At 52.3% G+C, this 18,710-nt stretch overlaps 2 protein-coding genes across 2 annotated transcripts; one reads left to right on the top strand and one right to left on the bottom strand.

The window, feature by feature from the left end:
- The first annotated feature begins 2,937 nt into the window (after positions 1–2,937).
- Positions 2,938–4,794, top strand: KCNA10 (potassium voltage-gated channel subfamily A member 10). The gene has a single exon (XM_039709498.1). The coding sequence runs from the start codon at positions 3,020–3,022 to the stop codon at positions 4,568–4,570; it is 1,551 nt and encodes a 516-aa protein (XP_039565432.1). The 5' UTR covers positions 2,938–3,019; the 3' UTR covers positions 4,571–4,794.
- Positions 4,795–9,685: 4,891 nt separating this feature from the next.
- On the bottom strand, positions 9,686–15,302 carry LOC120502256 (embryonic pepsinogen-like). Its single transcript, XM_039709508.1, has 9 exons — positions 15,247–15,302; positions 14,765–14,927; positions 14,389–14,506; positions 13,868–13,986; positions 12,219–12,418; positions 11,347–11,460; positions 10,730–10,874; positions 10,011–10,109; positions 9,686–9,823 (listed from the first exon to the last, which is right to left on the bottom strand). The coding sequence occupies exons 1-9, from the start codon at positions 15,300–15,302 to the stop codon at positions 9,686–9,688; spliced, it is 1,152 nt and encodes a 383-aa protein (XP_039565442.1).
- Between the last annotated feature and the right edge of the window lie 3,408 nt (positions 15,303–18,710).

The raw sequence follows: 18,710 nt of genomic DNA, 5'->3' as shown, positions 1-18,710 counted from the left end.
CACCCAGGGATGATGATGGGGAGGGGAGGGGACAGGAGAGGGGAGAAGAGGCTCAACACCTCCAATAATCTGGAAAAACCTTGGGAATGGACATTGTTCCTACAGGGTGGTCACAGGAGGAGGGGATTGCAGGCGGGAAGGTTTCACTGGGTGCAGGGAGCCTGGTGGAAACCACAGCCCCGACTCACTGGGATGTGCTGGGTAAAACACCAACTCTCCCTCCAAATGACCTTTCTCTTTCACCGTCGCTCTCCCTCGCGTGGTTTTTTTGTTATTATTATGATTTTCCACAGGCAGGGATTTCCGCTGAAGGATATTAGTTAATCAGATTCTGAGAAGCAGATGTTGGGTGATTTAGGAGGAAAAAATGAGGCAACTTTCTAGTTCAAGCCTCGGCTGGAGCCCGGAGCGTGGAGGAAAGCTTAGAGAGGATGTTTTGTGGCTTTGGGATGCACTGTTAATTTTGGTCTTAATTAAAAACGAGACAGATAAGGTGGTTTGGGGTCAGGTGGGGCACCTCCCTCCAGTGATGGGACAGACAAACATCAGCATGCTCTGGGGATTTACGGTAAGGAAAGGAACCTCAGAGCCCTGCATCCAATGGGAAATTGTTCTAAGGACTTGAAATGGAGCTAAAGCACCCAGGGAATTTCAGCTTTAGCTGCTCAGCTTTGTTCCACTGCCAAGAGAAGTTCCTCTACCTGTGGACCCCTCTGGGTCCTCCCTCTGGCTGGAGGTGTGGTGGGCCAGGTCAGCTCACCCTGCCACTGAACACTGAACTCTCATTCAAACTTTATTTTATTTTGATTTATAAATGAGCTTGGGATTTATATCAAGAAAAAACAAGTAGGCAAGAAGGGAATGATGTGTGCTGCTTTTCTTCTTTCCTTTAACACTTATTTTTCCCTTGAAAGTGCTTTATCTGGGCCAGGTTTGTTGCTGTATCCCTTTGTAGGCCTCCTGATGCTCCTGAAACCAGGGTTATCCTCAGCTCTGGGTTGCTGCTCTGAGGCCACAAATCATCCTGGCAGCACCAGCTTCCCACAAAGCCACCAAATAGTCCAGCCTGGGATGAACCCAGCCCCATGGAGAACAGCTACACCTTGGGAATATCCAAGCTGGGCATGGCTGGAGGACTCAGGTTTGGAGTCCTTGAGGCTCCCCAGCTTTGCCTGAGGTCACTTTGAAGACACAACCACACTGCTGCTGCTGCTGCTGCCCCAGGCATCAGTTCTGTCCCTTGCCCCTGCCACTCCTCTCTACACGTCCCCAAGAGGGAAATTCAGCACAAAGCCAGCCTGCAGCAGCTCCGTAGGGATGGATTTCCAAGAACAGTCAAGCTTTGTGAGTTTAGTTCAAGCAAAGAGACCCGGTCTGTAAAGAGCTTATGATAAATTGTAGGATTTTTCTCCAAATGCAGAATCTCTTCTACTGAGGAGAGAGGTTGACCCATGGATGCTGAGTCCTGAATGAGCTTCTGCTGCCAGGGCTGTAAAGCTGAGAGGAGGAGAGGGAGGATTTATAGCAAGTCAGGCTCTTCATGCCCATTCCTACAGCAGATTGGGGATTCTGGCTTGTCCTACCCCAGCTGTGTGTCAGCAAGGATGGATCCTCGGCTTCCAGGGAGGCAAAGCCTTCAGCACCCCAAATCAGCTCAGGGAGCAGCCCAGCCCTATGGGGAGATGGGTCCCTGGCCAGCCCTGGAAGCAAACCCAGCACTGGGGACCATCCTCATCACAGGACTGGCCCTGACTCCACTGCTGCTGCTCCTGGCCTAAATTGTGCTGCTATTCCTGGCAGCTGAGGGCATTTGGGTTTTTTGTCTCCCTCTCGCTGGAGCTGGCTGGGTAAGAAAGCCAGAGTGCCCTTGGTGAGCAGCGGTCACGCAGAGCAGCTCCACATGTCCTCCTGGGGTGTCTCATGTCTGGGAAATACATTTGGAGGGGAAATAAATCAGGGCGCTGAATTTACTTGGAAAGTTCATTCTGGGGGAAATCTCCACAGAACTGCTCCCTGTTAACACCTAATTTCTGTCTGTGCTTCTCCCTGAGGCAGGACATGTAATTTCCCAGCTCCATAACTTGGCCTGGTCCCTGGGCTCCTCTTTGACTTTGCTGAGCTCAGAATGATGTCGGTGTGGGGAGATGTGTGCCCAGGAATATTTGGGGATGTGGTGACTGCTCCTGAGCGCCTCTCAGAGTTGGCTGGGAAAGAATCCACCCCACGGCCTGAAAGGTTCTCTCCAAGGGATCCAAAGGCTTAGTCCTGAGCTTCTTCCTGGGGCTGGGAACATCAGGTCTGGTGTGGAGGAGGGCGAGGAGAGCTCTGGAGGATTTCACCCCGTCCTCTGCCTGCCCTGAGGCCAGGGATCCTCTCCCCAGAGCAAAGGGGTTCTCCAAGGCTGGTGGACATTTCTCCTCCTGGCCTTCTTCCCCCTGGGCTGCATTCCCCAAATCCCAGTGTGGTTTCTGCTTTGGGGATTGTTTCCAAACAGTGGTTGACCCATCTGCAGTGTGCCCAGGACCTCCTGGGCTCTGACCCAATGCCTCTCCCACCTGGATCAAGGGCTGCTCTTAGCTTGGGACAGCCGTGTTCAAAACCTCCAAGTCCCGGTCTGAGCTTTGGATCCGCACCTGGAAACAGATTAAACGAGCCCTTGCTCTGGGATCACTGGGAGAGGCTGGGTGGGACACCTGGATTCACCCCATCCTCTGCTGCTGCCTGACCTTTCATCCTTGGGTCTGTAGGTGGTTTGGGAAGGATTAACCATGGCAAAGCCGTGCCAAAAGGGCGTGCAGGATGCAATGCTGAGCGACTTGCTGGAAGTCATTTTGCTACTCAACGGCATTAATGCTTCCGTTAACAAACAGAGCAGGATGGTGTGGCCTCAGGTTTGTTTCACCCTGCACTTGCACAGTTCAGCTCTGTGTCCCTGTCCCTTGCAGATCCTCCTAGCGTGGGAAAGGCGCGGGCAGCCGGCATCGGCCGCGGGGATTTCTGCTGCTGAGCTGATTAGCGTATGATGGACGTGGCCAGTTGGAAGGAGATGGAGGTGGCACTAGTCAGTTTTGACAACGCTGATCAGATCGTGGAGGATCCCTGCTACTCCAACGACCTCAGCCCCGCGGGGCAGTCGCGGAAGGGCCACCCCAGCTGCGCCAACCTCCTGTCCAACCTGCGGATCCTCATCAACAGCGAGAACGCCAACAATGAGACCATCTTCTCCAGGTTCTCCGCCGAGTTCAGCGACCACCTGGTGGGGGAGAGGGTGGGCATGGATGAGGGGGACCAACGAGTCATCATCAACATCGCTGGGCTGAGGTTTGAGACGCGGCTCAAGACCCTCGACCAGTTCCCCGAGACCTTGCTTGGGGACCCAGAAAAGAGGATGCGTTACTTCGACTCCATGAGGAATGAATATTTCTTTGACAGGAACAGGCCCAGTTTTGATGGGATCCTGTACTATTACCAGTCTGGGGGGAAAATACGGCGCCCGGCCAACGTCCCCATCGACGTCTTTGCTGATGAAATCACCTTCTATGAGCTGGGTGATGAAGCCATGGACCAGTTCCGGGAGGATGAAGGGTTCATCAAGGATCCTGAGACCCTCTTACCAACCAATGACTTTCACAGGCAGTTCTGGCTGCTCTTTGAGTACCCTGAAAGCTCCAGTGCAGCCAGAGGTGTAGCTTTGGTCTCCGTCCTGGTCATTGTCATCTCCATCATCATCTTCTGCATGGAGACCCTGCCAGAGTTCCGGGAGGAGAGGGAGTTCAGGTCCACCCAGGAGCTTTCTAAGAATGTGACAGACACCTTGCTGTCCCACAGCACCTTCACGGACCCTTTCTTCGTCATAGAGACCGCCTGCATCGTCTGGTTCTCCTTTGAGCTCTTTGTCCGGTTCATCGTGTGCCCCAGCAAGACCGAGTTCTTCAGGAACATCATGAACATCATCGACATCGTGTCCATCATCCCCTACTTCGTGACGCTCACCACCGAGCTGATCCAGCAGAGCGAACTCAACGGGCAGCAGAACATGTCCTTGGCCATTCTGCGGATCATCCGCCTCGTCAGGGTCTTCCGCATCTTCAAGCTCTCCCGGCACTCCAAGGGGCTGCAGATCCTGGGGCAGACCCTCAAGGCCAGCATGAGGGAGCTGGGCTTGCTCATCTTCTTCCTCTTCATCGGCGTCATCCTCTTCTCCAGCGCCGTTTACTTCGCGGAAGTCGACGAGCCGCAGTCCCATTTCTCCAGCATTCCCGACGGCTTCTGGTGGGCCGTGGTCACCATGACCACCGTGGGCTACGGGGACATGTGTCCCACCACGCTGGGCGGGAAGATCGTGGGGACCCTGTGCGCCATCGCGGGGGTGCTGACCATCGCCCTGCCCGTGCCCGTCATCGTCTCCAACTTCAACTACTTCTACCACCGGGAGACGGAGAACGAGGAGAAGCAGATGCTGCCAGGGGAGGTGGAGCGGCTGCTGGCCAGCGTGGCCACGGGCAACGGCAGCATGGAGTCACTCAATAAGACCAATGGGGGTTACCCTCGAGACAAGGCCAAAAAATGATGGTTGAGGCCCTGAGAGACTAGGCACAGTCAGGTGGGATCGGCTGGAAAACATATCCAACATCTGCATGCTCTGATTTTTTGTTTTGGTTTTTTTTTGTTTTTTTTTTTTTGTTTTTTTTTTGTTTGTTTAATAACATGCTGCTGCTTTTTTGTTTTTTTAGACATTTTTCAATCTCTGATTTCCTGTGGCTGTTCAAATAAATACCATCTTTCTTATCTCTCTGCCCTGCCCATCGGTCTGGTGGTTTTTTATTTGATGCTCATCTGCTTGACATTTGTCTTCTCTCTTCTTCCACACTCCCTGGCGTCAGAGTGGAATTCCCCCACATACAGAGATTTCCCCATTTACTGGAGAGGAAAAAGGGCAAAATGACATGAAATGCTTGGCTTGGTGACACCCAGCTGTCCAGGGATGAGGGTGGGTCCAGCTCCCTGCTTTGCTTATAAAAATAGATTTAAATATTTTAAATAATTCCTCCCCACCCACCACTTCAGATCTGGGGTTCTGACAAATTCCCAGACCTGCTACAGCTCTGACTGAAAAATAAGCTGGCAAAAAGAAATGGGCAGGGGTATTTTTAGCTGGATGAGTTCCCTGGTCTGCCTGACTCGTTAATTCTGATGGCACAGCAGGGTGGGCAGTCACGGATGGACCCGAGGCACCAGGGGGGATTTGGGGTTGCTGACCAGACACGGTGGCACAGCCCCCAAAAGGTCCAGGGCACTGCAGCTCAAAGCCCACCGGGGTTTCTGCTGGAAAACTGAGCTCTGAGAGAGGGAATGGGATTTCTCCTGCAACAAATGCTCGTTATTTGGTCTACAAACAACCCTGGGGATGAGCCACTGTGACCTTGTAGCTTTTATTGTCACTTCTGGGGCTGCAAAGGGGCACAGAGCAACCAGAGCCAACATTTCCTGACAGCTCTGCTCCCTGTTGTAACAAGGCACTTCTGCTCTCCTCAAAATGCAAATTTCCAGTGGCACTTTGGATGGGAGCAGCCAGCAACAGCTCATTTTGCCATTCTCTCCAATGCCAGCAGGTTTTTGACAAAAACATTTTGTTCCCACTTCACTGTTTCACTCAACTTTATTTTTTTTTTAATGTTTCTGCCTGCATTAAAATCCCAGCTTCTCGTGCAGTGTCTCATCCACTCTGATGCCCCACACCTGCTGCACAGATGTCTCATCTCCTGACAGATCCCCGTGATCGTCACGCACTGTGCCAGCATCCCTGGTTCGCAATTTCATTCAGAAAGCAGTGGCGGAACAGGGGTTGGATTTACTGCTCCTGCTCTGCTGGAAAATGTGGTTTGGGCTCGCTGGATTTTCCCTGTAGCAGAAATCCCCCAGCCCTGGTGGGAGGGGGTTGTTGTTTTGGTTTTAGGGGATTCAGTGCCCTGTCTTTCTGCAATGAGGTGTTTTGCACCCCAGGAGATGGATCTGAGACTGGACCAGTACAATCCCTTTTCCCTCTGGGACGAATCCCACCTGCCACCTGCTCTCCCTGATGGTTTTTCCCCATCCCTCCACCATCCCTTTCCCCTCACACCATCATCTCAGACAGGAGGAACTGTCAGAGCTATTTAATCTCCTTCCCACTGTGTCCAAGCTCTGTCATCTGTGGGGACTCTTGGAGAATGCACAGCTGGGCACAGCTGGAGGAGGCACAGCTGGGAGCAGCTGGGGACAGCACTCAAACATTCCCAGCTCCTCTCTTTTCACCCCTCAGTTCTCTCCAGCAGCTCTTTCACATCACTATTTTTATTTAATAGCATTTTATTTCTCCCTTTCTTCTAGAAAACTTGATTTTCCCCCAATATTTTGTATTTTTATTGCTCGCCTCCCCAAATTCTCTCTCAGCCTCTCTACTTGGAAGCACTTTTGGTGTTTTTTCCTTGGGAAATCACCATGAAAAACTCTGATGAGAAGGTTTGGGCTGGGAAATATTCAGCCTGATCAGCCATGAGCACATTTCCACTCCTCCTGCAAACATGGACTGTAATGGTGCTGGGATGGATGGATGGATGGATGGATGGTTGGATGGATGGATGGATGGATGGACGGACAACCTGATTCTTATAAACTTGTAAACTATCCTCAAATAAAAGAATAAATGCTTCAAAATCTGGTATGCAGAAAATATTGTTTATTTGGGCCCAACGTTTTTGTTCCTGGCTTTGTGCTGCTCCATGGCAATGCAATTCCAGCTGGGAATTGTGAGTGGGAGGGTTGAGACAAGGGGCAATACAGAATCCCAGAATGGTTTGGGTTGGAAGGGACCTTAGAGCTCCTCTCATTCCACAAGGCAGGGACACCTTCACCTATCCTGGATTGCTCCAAGCCCTGGCCAGCCTGGCCTTGGACACTTCCAGGGCAGGGGCAGGCACAGCTGCTCTGGAAAACAGATAATTGCAGCTCTCCAGCTCTGAGAGATGAGGACAAACCCTGCAGATTGGCTCACACCGTTGTGGGAAGCCAGGTCCAAGGGGGATCCCTGGTTGATGCCATGGGAAGGGGATCAGAGGCACTAAACCTCTCCAGACACACCAACCTATTTCCAATTTGCCCAAAAGAGGAGGAAAGCCAGGCTACGAATTCCCAGCGCCAACACTGATGAAAACCTGCAAGAAATCCCCTTTTCCTGCACAGTTTGCAGCTTTGTCCCTTGCCAAACACAGGCCCAAAGCTCAAAGCTCAATGAAATCCATACAGAGGCCTCAGTAACTCTCCTGTTTCCAGAGTCAAGCCCTAATGAGCCAATCTGTCGTGTCCTTCTGCACACAGGATGAATTCCTTCTTCAATATTTTAGTGCCTCAGGAAAAGCTAAAAGAAGACAAGAACAACCTTTGCTCTATCAGAAAAGTGTCCTGGCCACGTTTTATGCTTGGAGCAAGACAAAACTTGTGGCCAAGCGTGAAATATTTGCAAGTGGGAGTGACTCCCTCCTTTGGGCTGAAATTCCTGAGAATCCCAGGATGGTTTGGGTTGGAAGGGACCTTAAAGCTCCCCCAGTCCCATCCTACCATGGGCAGGGACATCTTCCATTGTCCCAGGTTGCTCCAAGCCCCGTCCAACCCCGGACACTGCCAGGATGGAGCAGCCAGGATCTCAGGGTTGGAGCCACGAGGTGGCACTCCAGGATCGGCATTTCCCTGCCACGGGAGCCCCGGCTCGCTCCCCTCTCTCCAACCCGCGCTTGGAAGCTTTTCCTTGGTTTATTCCTTTATTGGGATGCTGCGGGAAGGGCTGCCCCGGCCAGGGGGATGCTCCGATGCCTTAGCCGGGAATTCTCAGCACCAGCGCAGGATTTAGGAACGGCTGGGTTTAGACACGGCATTGCGGCAGGTCGGTCCTGGCTGGAATGAAGACCAGCATGTCACTCCCACCGCTCCGAAAGGGCAGGTCCAGCCCCTGGCTGCTCCTCCAGCTCTTGTCCGTCCTGGCAGGGCTGATCCCTGCTCGGCTGGTGCCGGAGTCACGGTTCCCACTGCCCCTGCCTCCTTTATTCTCGGTCACAGAGGTGCCTTGTGCAGGCTGAGCTAGAACAGAGACCAGACAGAGCTAAAGAATAAAGCAGGGATTTATCAAAAGGCCTCAATGGATCCACCTTGGGCAGCACAAGAGTCCAGCCAGGGCTGCACCCAAATGAACCAAAATGGTCCCAAAATGCACAATGGTCATGGGGTCTCTCACTTTTATCAGTTCTGCTCCATTTGCATATTGGAGTTCATTGTCCAGTTCCAGCTTTAGCCCATGAAGTCCCATCCTTCTGTTTTTTCTCTCTCCAGCCCACGTTGTTTGTGGGGGGCTGAGATCTGGATCATTTGTCCTTGGTCCCCAGCTAGAGCAGGAATTGTTTTGTGTCCCTGCTCTGTGCAGAGAGCTCAGCATCCCCTGAAGTGAAGCCCAGACCCACACACTAAAGCAGCACAGAACCTGAAACATAGAAAAGCTAAACCTGAGGCATCAATAGTAATGAGAAAATTCCTGTGATGGAGCCGAGGGCAAGTCCCACGTGCCCAAAATCCGGGGTTGGGTCACTCTTGTTCTTGGGCACAAGGGATTCCCCCCAGCTGGGCTGGGAATCCCAGGGATGTGGGGGGTAAATCCCACTCCCACCATCCCACATCACATCCTCTCAGTTTTTACACAGTGCAAGAAGACAATAATTAATTCCCAATCTCAATCACCTGGATCTGCCCCTCCACATCCCTGTTCCTGCTGGGTTTGGAGCCCCACCAGTGGTGGAGTTTCCTTTACCAATAAATAAAGCAAGCTCCTTGTCCCTCATTTATTTATCAATAAATAAAGCAAGCAGTCCTTTGTCCCTGAGCACTGCAGAAACGAAGACACAGCAGGGACTTGGATCTCCCTCCTGGCTTCCTGCTGAGCAATTCCACTGCAGCTGCTCCTGGGGAAAGAGGCAGCCTCCATTTTTGATAGGGTTGGAGGAGGTAATTTCCTTCACAAAACAGAATTGTGCAGGTTCTGTGCTTCTGTACAAGCCTCACCACAGCAGGCACTGGGTGAAAGCCTTTTCCTGCCCTCTTGGGTGGTCCAAGGGAAATCTCCAGCTGAGCCACATCCTCCTGGGGGACTCCCTGCCCTGGGCTGGCTTTGGGCTGTCAGACACCTTGCAGGGAAAGTGGGAACAAGCCCTGTGCCCAGGGATGGGGAGCTAGTGGGGCAGGAACTGCTGGGACGTGGTTTTGGGTCTACAGGGGTGGTTTGTGCCTGGGGTGGAAATTTGGGGGTTCCAGAATCCACCACTTGTTGTAGCCCCAATAAAAGAGCCAATCTTGGCCTCCACCCCTCAGCCCTGCAGTGATCACAGCTCCCAAGGGCCTCAGCAGAGCTGTGGTGACCAAAGGGTCCTTGGCCCCCACAACGCAGCTCCTTCCTGCCTCCTGCCATTCCACCAGAAACACTCACACAGCCACCAGCTCAGAACCACCAGCTCTTTATTTGTGCCAAAAGCCGTGGCTGGAGCTGGGCGTGGACAGAGCCCCAGCCCCTCCTGCCATTCCATCAGAAACACTCACACAGCCACCAGCTCAGAACCACCAGCTCTTTATTTGTGCCAAAAGCAGTCCTGCTCCCACCGTGGTGGGTCTAAACAGCCTTGGCCAGCCCAACGCGGTTGTTGGCCCGGTCAAAGATGCTGTAGTACACCCTGATGAAGACGTCTCCCAAGATCCAGAGGTCGCCAGAGGTGTCCTGGAAGCTGCTCATGCAGGATCCTTGGTTGTGCTGCATTTGAGCACGAGAAGGAAATTGGGGAGATGCGGGCTGGAATCTCTCTGTGCACTGCCCTGGAGGCCTGTGGCCATGCATCTCCCAGAGGAATGGGAGAAGCCAAGGTGACCAGAGCCACTGGAGAGAGCAGAGGGACCTTGGGAGGGGCTCCTGCAGCCAGGAGCAGCTGGTTCCCACCTACCTGCTCGGTGTAGGCCGAGGCAGACACGGGGTACTGGACCCCGTCGATGACAAAGATGACATCGGGCATGGCAGGGATGGAGCTGCAGTTCACGCTGTGCTGCAGGGGCAGAGGGAAGGGCTCTCAGCAGGGAAACATGTTCAGAGGGTGAGGAGTGAGGGGAGACCTCACTGGGGCCTTCAATGTCCTCCCAAAGGGCAGCTCCAACCTCTGTGACAGGGACAGGACCCAGGGAACACCTGGGGCTGTGTCAGGGCAGATCAGGATGGATCTCAGGGAAAGGCTCTTCCCCCAGAGGGTGCTGGCACTGCCCAGGCTCCCCAGGGAATGGGCACAGCCCCGAGGCTGCCAGAGCTCCAGGAGAGTTTGGACAGCACTGCCAGGGATGCCCAGGGTGGGATTGGGGGTGTCTGTGCAGAGCAGGGTTGGACTGGGTGATCCTGGTGTGTCCCTTCAGCTCAGGACATGCTGTGATTCCCTGTCCCTCTGACATAACCCAGGGAGCCCCAGGGTGTCTGTGCAGGGCAGGGTTGGGCTGGGTGATCCTGGTGTGTCCCTTCAGCTCAGGACATGCTGTGATTCCCTGTCCCTCTGACATAACCCAGGGAGCCCCAGGGTGTCTCTGCCGGGCTTGCTGTGAGCACGGGGCAGTTTCCCCACGCGGGGCAGCAGCCTTGGCTGGGCTCTGCTGTGCCAGGGCCAGCAGGGCGAGCTCTCACCTCTCCATACTCGCCCTGCCTGGCCCCAACTGCGCTCTGGATGCTCCTGATGCCCGAGGGGGGCCCGGCCAGCAGGGAAGTGCCCGTGTCGATGATGGCCTGGCAGCCACCAGCGCACGCGACCTCCTGGCTGTTCACAATGACGCTGTGGGGAGAGACCAACGGGGGCTGTGAAATAACCAACGGGCCTTAGGGATGGTTTTTAACTTCTTTTGTAAGAGGTAAAGCTGGGTAACCCCAAGTGCTGCCTGGGAGTCTTTTCCTGTCTGGAGCTGCAGAGCCAGCAGCCACCATCACAGACGTGGGCACTGAACACAGCCCAGCAGCTGGGACCCACTCCAGCCCAACAAAGGAGGTTTTGACCCATGATTTTGCTCTCCTCATCACCAAAAGCATCCCCTAAATCACAGGACAGGAACGAGGCTGTGCTCCAGGCACAAAGCATCCTCCTTTTGGGTGGCAGTTCCCAAAGTTCTGCGGAGTTTGTCCCCTTGTCCCCCTGCATCCCTCAGCCCTGGGTGGGGATGTCAGTGGAAGCCTCTGGTGCTGACGGGCCCAGTGTCTCTTTAGAAGCAATGCTTTGGGGTGACCAGAGACCAACAGAGCTGGTTTGTCACCTGTCCATGGAGATCTGCCAGTAGCCCTGGTAAGAGACAGGGATCCAGTGGATGGGGCCAGTGAAATAGGACTCGTCGATGCCCCCGAAGATGACCACGCTCCCTGCTGCCTCCCTGGGTGATGCAGGAAAGAAAAACAAGGGAGGTTTGCCACGTGATTCTATTGTACTGCAGAGACCCTCGTGGCAGGAAGGAATGATGGATCTGACTCTATCTTCTCAGAAGGCTAATTTATTATTTTATAATACTATATTATATTAAAGAATACTATACTAAACTATACTAAAGAATACAGAAAGGATATTTACAGAATGCTAAAAAGATAATAAAGAAACGCATTACTCTCTCTCTGGAGTCTGACACAGCTTGGCCCCAATTGGCCATTGAGTCAAAACACCTCACAGCAGAAACTCAATAAAACAATCACTTGTTGGTAAACAATCTCCAAACATATTCCAAAGGAGCAAAACACAGGAGAAGCAAATCAGATAATTAATGTTTTCCTTTTTCTCTCAGGCTTCTCAGCTTCCCAGGGAAAAAATCCTGGGTGAAGGGATTTTCCCAGAAAATATGAATGCCACATGGTTCAGTGCAGGGCTGTGTGTCCCAAGGGTGGGACACTGATTGTGTCACATCCCCCCTCCTCACCCCAGCACAGCAGCAGGGCCTGTGGAACCAGCAGCCACGTGCCTGGGAACTGTTTCCCAGCGAGCCATAAACCCTCTGGGGAGGCTGGTGGCCCCCAACCCTTGCACATGGTGACACAGACACAGCCCCTGATGGCAGCAGTGACGAGGGAGGAGCCGGAGCCACCAGCACACCGTGCATGAGGAGCATCCCCCTCCCCAGCCCCGCAAGCCCCCGTGCCTCACCGGGCCAGGTAGACAGAGAAGAGGTTCTCCTGCAGCAAGCTCTGGTTCACCAGGTTGTCAAAGACAGGCGTGATGCCATCAGCAGCCAGGTTTGGGTAGCCCAGGCCCAGGATGCCATCGAACTGGACATTGACGAAGAACTGGCCGGGCTCGGCCGTGCTCAGGCCGAAGAGCTGGTCGGTGACCACCAGAGAGGCCACCTGGGGACAGGGACACACCAGGCAGTGTGCAGCAGGCACTGGGATTCTGGGGTTAACCAGGATCCCCTGCTGCAGGCGGAGCAGGAGCTTCAGAAAGGTGATTATAGAAACCCAAAAAACAGAGGAGGGGCTGAGAGAGACCCTGGCTTTCTGAGCCCCTCCTCACAGACAGAGGTCTGGAGGCTGCTGGAGCCAGTCTCACCTCAGATAGCAAGGGTTTGAATTCTGCAGCCTCGTCCTACAACTTTTAATGATGGCAAATCACATGCATTTAATAAAAGACGAGATATTTAGTAGGAAAATGAACAGACAAAAGGGGATGAAAGATCTCCATCAGAATTACTACACAGGATAAAACTAAAGAACTACAAGTAGGTTACAGCATAACATAAACAGTGCACTAAAAGTTCCTGTATTAAAGCTGGCAAAAGGAATAGGATTGATTAGAAGTCAGATGTTACTTGCCACCAAAACAATTATAATGTGCACAGATTCCTTCATTAATCCCTGAAGCCCCCAGCCACAGGAGAAACCCCACACATTTCCAGGAAAATGTGCAGAAGATTTCCTCTTTGTGGGAGGTTGGTGTGGCTTTTAGAGTGTCTGTCAGTCACAAACCCAGCTTATGTCACCAGATCTCACTTGAACTGTGAGATGTCGTTGGCAGCTGGGAGATGCCAGCCTGGTGTTGATCCCATGGCTCTGGAATAACTCACCACAGGGCACCTTGTCCTGCTTGGGTTCCCTGGTTAACTAACAGGTCAGCTTTAGGGGGTGGTGTTGGGGAAGATTAAAAGGGAAAGCCTTATAAATATGATTGGCAGAAGATTTTGAGACTATGGAAACTATAAGCAAGATTGAAATGACAGCAAGCTTTGAGACACCTTAGTCACTGAACAACTGGAAAACACTGTCATGGCTGCCTGAAGGTAATCCCTTTTGATGGAGCAATACCCTCTGCCTGCAGACAGGCCCAAGGGTCAAAGCAGACCCTGCTGGCTTGGCAGAAGGGGCCCAAAGAGTAGATTTTAGGGTTTAAAATGTAACACAGTATGCTAATGTGATGATTCTTATAGGCTGAATATTCTTATCGGCTAGTGAAAATCAGAATATTCAGCAGAGAAGATTTATTGTATTATAACAGGAACTCCACTCTCTTTACCTTTCTTTCCCCCTTGCTTTTATTCTTCACTCTCTCTCTCTCTTATCCTCTTTACCACGTCCTTGCCTTCTTTCTCTTTACCTCTCCCTCCCTCTTTGGGGCCTGCTCCAAGCTGCGGCTGGCAGCCCCCAGCAGTGTCCCTGCACCCACACCCTTTGCAATAAACCACAAATTCCAAGACCTGGCTTCAGAGATCCCTCATCTCCATCTGTCCTGAACATCCTACCCCAGTCACAAGTGGGATGGGGATGTCCCCAGAGCCCCAGGCGTGCCCTGGGGACACTCACGGTGACGGTGTCGGAGCCCACGATCCCCTCCATCTCGCCCGTGCCGTAGTGGATGGACAGACTCAGCCCTGTGCTCTTGTAGGTGGAGGACTGAGAGGGGTCAAACACCCGGTGGGTTTCTAGAAAAGTGGAAAAACACAGAATTAAACCTTCGGGCAAGGCCAAGCCTCAGGGAGGTGTGGGAGTAGGAGCCCAGCTGAATTGCTTTTTCTCATCCTGCCTTCAGGAATAATCCATCTGTGAGCATTTGCTGCTCATCCTTCCCTCCTCCAGCACCCACAGGCATTCCCATGTCCCTTGGGCAGATGGGGAAACTGAGGCACCAAGCAGTAATCCCATCAGCTGAGGAATGCAGCGCTGAGCAGCCCCTACACCCCAAATATTCACCACTGCAGCTCATTGCACAGCTGCCCTGGGCCCAGCTGGGTCACCCCCTCTCCCTGGCAATGTCACCCCAATTTCTGGGCTTGGTGGAGCCCTTACGAAGCCAGGACGTGCAGCTGGGCCTGGCTGCTACTCACGGCAAGCCAGGCTGGGGCAGGACACAGAGGGCACCCAGAGGTCGGAGGAGCCGGTGTCGAAGACCACGCTGAAGTCCTGCGGGGGGGTGCCGATGGAGATGGTCCCGTAGTATTCCACCTGCCGGGCCAGGCATGGATTTGGAGGCATGGAACCAAACCTGGAGCTTTCCCAGGCGTGGTTCCCTGCTTCATGGAGACCCCCTGCTTCAGCAGAGCTCCTGGGGGATATTTCTCTGTTCAGAGCCACCAGCGTGGGCAAGGAGGGTGAAGGAGTGAGCTGAAGGCTTTGGGATGAACATTTGGGTTTGGACAGAGGGATGGACATCCCACAAGCCCTGCCAGGGCTGTGTCCCAGGGGATAGGAGCCCATACTCACGTCGAGGGCACTCAGCAGGGGCTCGGTGGCCACCCCGGTCCCGTTGGGAAAAGCGTGCGGGAATTTGGTGCCGATGTCGTAGTGGTGATGCTGGAAGAACTGGTGCAGCAAATCCTTCTCCCTGAGGACATCTCTCAGCTTCTTCCCCCTCTCCAAGGGCAGCCTGGCACAAGCAACAAAGGGAAAAGAAGGGTGAGATGGAATTTTGCTGCCTGCAGCTCCAGCGAGGAGTGTTTGACACCTCCAATGCTCTGATCCAACAGCAGGAGCACAGGAAACTCCCCCAAAACTGAGTCAGGGATTTCCTCAAAAATCCCAAAACAACCCTAGAAACCAGGCACACCTTCATTCTCTGCACCCCTGGAGCAGCTTTCTGCAGCCTCAGCCCCCACCTGTGCACCCCAAAGCCATGAAAAGCCCCCAAATGCTCATTTCCCCTCACTTTTCCCAGTGGCCCTGGCAGTGATGCTGCTGTGGCTCACCTGGTGACACCCTGGCAGAGGGCAGAGGCAGCACAGAGCAGCACGAGGGACCACATCCTGCCAGGACAGCCAGGGCCAGTTCCCTCTGCTTTATAAAGCCCCTGCCCACCCCACCTGCCGTGCCAAGAGCAGCCGGGACCAGCGGGAGCTGCCCCCTCCCCTGCTTTGGGCACCCAGCCAAGGCAGGTGACACCCAGGGACCGAAGGACACAGCACACACGAGCCACACGTCCCCTGGCAGGGGGGAGCTGACCCCTAATGCCACCCACGATCCTCTCCTGGGGATCCCGTGCTCCCCACTAGATCCCAAATCCAAACTCTCTGTCCTTTAGGCCCCAAATCCTTCATCTGGACCAGGCACTGCCTGGCTGTGGGCATGGATCCAGAATTCCAGGATCATTTGTTGGAAGGGATCTTAAAGCTCATCCAGTCCCATGCCCTGCCAGGGTCACCTTCCACCGTCCCAGGCTGCTCCAAGCCCTGTCCAGCCTGGCCTTGGTCACTTCCAGGGATCCAGGGGCAGCCACAGCTGGGAACAATTCCCTCACAGGGAACAATTCCTGCCCAATATCCCATCCAGCCCTGCCCTCTGGCAGTGGGAGCCATTCCCTGTGTCCTGTCCATCCATCCCTTGTCCCCAGTCCCTCTCCAGCTCTCCTGGAGCTCCTTCAGGCACTGGAAGGGGCTCTGAGCTCTCCCTGGAGCCTTGTCTGGATGTGGCACTGGGTGCCAGGGTTTGGTTGAGGTGTTGGGGCTGGGTTGGACTCGATGGTCTCTTCCAACTGAGAAGGTCTCTTCAAAGTCTCTTTAAGGTATCTTTAAGGTCTCTTCCAACCTGGGCATTCTGTGAATTCTGTGAGTTCTCCTCTCCAGGTGATCACCCCCAGCTCTCCCAGCCTGGCTCCAGAGCAGAGAGCTCCAGCCTTGGGAACATCCCAAGGAATTGCTCCATCAGCTCCATGCCGTGATGCTGCAGAGCCCAGAGCTGGAGGCACCATTTTGGCTTTCCAGCCTGGCACCCAAGGCGTTGCAGAGAGAGGTGGGGGCTCTGTTTGCAGGAGCGCCCCGGGCTGGCACGGGAGGGGCCCCGTGGCTGCTGACGTGAGCGACCCCCGTTATCTCTGACCCCGGCGTGCAAACAGCACAAGGTGACCCCGCGGGCCTGGCGCTGGTGCCAGGCTGTGCCAGGGATGCAGGCAGGCCAAGGTGACCCCGCTGGTGCCAGGCTGTGCCCGGGACACGGAGCCCCCACAGCATTCCAGCCCCTCCCAGCTCCGATTGCGGCTCCGGAGCCGCCCCGTCCCCGCGGGGCCCGAGACACCTGGAACAGAGTGAAGGACAATAAAAATGTATTTACTGAAGGGCCTTCAAAGGCCACGCCCTGGCAGTACCAGAGACACAGCTTTTGTCAAAATATGACACAAAATAAACAACACTCTTGGACGCTGAGGTGTCCAAGGAAAAAAAAGCGTGTTTATTTCCAGGCCTCGATATTTGTAACATTCCAAAAGTGACCATGGATTGCAGGATGAAATTGCTGCCTCTCCAAACACACTGGTCAAACCAACAGTCCATTAATCCTCTCCTCCTCCTCCAGAAAGGATTGCAAAACAATCATTTTTTACATGAAAAGCGGGTGAGAGACGCCATTACAGAAATGTAAACATCAGAAGGCCTAGAAGAACTTTAGAAGAACAGGGTGAAAGGCTTTGGCTCTGCCCAGATGGCTCCAAGATGGAAGCAAAAGAGGGCTTGGTCACAAGATTTCACATTTTTGTAAGTTTTGGTCCATTAGCATATTGGAGTTAATTGTCCCAGCCCCAGCCCATGCAGTCCCATCCCTCTTGATTTTCTCTCTTCAGTTCATGTTGTTTGTGCTCTTGGGCTGAGATCTGGATCTGCTGTCCTCGGGTAGAAGGAATTGTTGTGTCTCCCGACTCTATGAAGAGAGCTTACCATCCCCTAATATGAAAACCCACACCTTGCCATCCCCTTACATGAAACCCAGACCCACAAAATCAAAAAAAAAAGGAAGAAAATAGAAAGCCAGAACCCAAGGTATCCCCCGGGGAGTGAGGAGCAGGACACGGATCCGGCCCCGCTGCTCTGATCTAACGGCGTGTCCCCACCCCTTCCAGAGCCCCAGATTTACAGGAGAGTGGGTTTCCTTGTGGATGGAAGGGAAAAGACTACGGAATTTTAAATTTATTTATTTTTAATAGTTTGATTTCCTGTGGGAATTGCCGCTGCTGTGGGCAAAGTCATTCCCAGTCTGGGGACTGGGATGTCCCCTCTGCTCCAGGGACACAGAGGGTTCCCACAGTGGGGGTGGCTCTGGCAGTGCAGTAAAGCAGGAATTTGTAATTATTTATAACAATTCATAATAATTTATAATGATTTATATCAATTTATAATAATTTATTATGATTTTTCTGAAATTGTCTGGGTGGTTTGCAGAGGAGTGGGAGTGGTTGGGCCATGGCAGCTGAAAATGCAACAAGGCTCATCCCAGCTTGGTGTCAGGAAGGAGTTCAAGATGGATTTGAAGTGTGGGAAGCCATCAGGGTGAATTGTAGGAACCACCTTTGCAACAAAAATTTGCTCTGAAAACAAGAATATTTTAAAAAAAATTGAACCCTCCCAAAATTAAAATAAAGATAAATTATTAAAATAATAAATATGTTAAAGTAATTATATTAATATATAATGCATAAGGGACACTATGAATTATAAAATAATTAAAATATTATATATTCTGTATTTTAATATTATATAAATACATAAAACTCCTGAAGTCCAGTGAAGAAGAGACTAGATTAGAACAGAATAGAGAGAACTAAGGAAATTAGATTTAAAAAGAATTATAAGATAATGAGAATAGAATAATTAAATGATAGAATTATAGACTAGAGTAAAACAGAGGTGCGGGCAGAGTGCGGAGGGAAGGGAAGGGAAGGGAAGGGAAGGGAAGGGAGAACTTAAAAGGATATTCCCCGGGACATTTCCTATTTCCCAGAAGTTAAAAGCATATTCCCAAGGACATTTCCCACTTCCTAGAAACTAAAAGGATATTCCCAAGGATATAGCCTATTTCCTAGAAGTTAAAGGACATTCCCAAGGATATTTCTTGTAAATTAAAAGGATATTCCCAAGGATATTTCCTAGAAGCTAAAAGGATATTCCTAAAGGATGTTTCCTATTTCTTAGAAGTTAAAAAGATATTCCCTATGATATTTCCTATCTCCTAGAAGTTAAAAGGATATTCCCTATGATATTTCCTATTTCCTAGAAGTTAAGAGGATATTTCCTGATCCGAATTTAAAAGGATTTTTCCTAGGACAAGAATTTTTTTTTTTTTGGTGTTTGGTTTCTTTTTGTTGTGGTGGGAGAAAATAATTTGCAATATTATTTGCAAATTTTGGACATCTCTCCACCGGGAGATGTCCAAAAATTAAGCGAAACTC

The sequence above is a fragment of the Passer montanus genome, unplaced genomic scaffold, assembly GCF_014805655.1.
Source record: "Passer montanus isolate IOZ18808 unplaced genomic scaffold, ASM1480565v1 scaffold211, whole genome shotgun sequence".
NCBI classification, from domain to species: Eukaryota; Metazoa; Chordata; class Aves; order Passeriformes; family Passeridae; genus Passer; species Passer montanus.
This window is presented reverse-complemented; position numbering and strand designations above follow the sequence as displayed.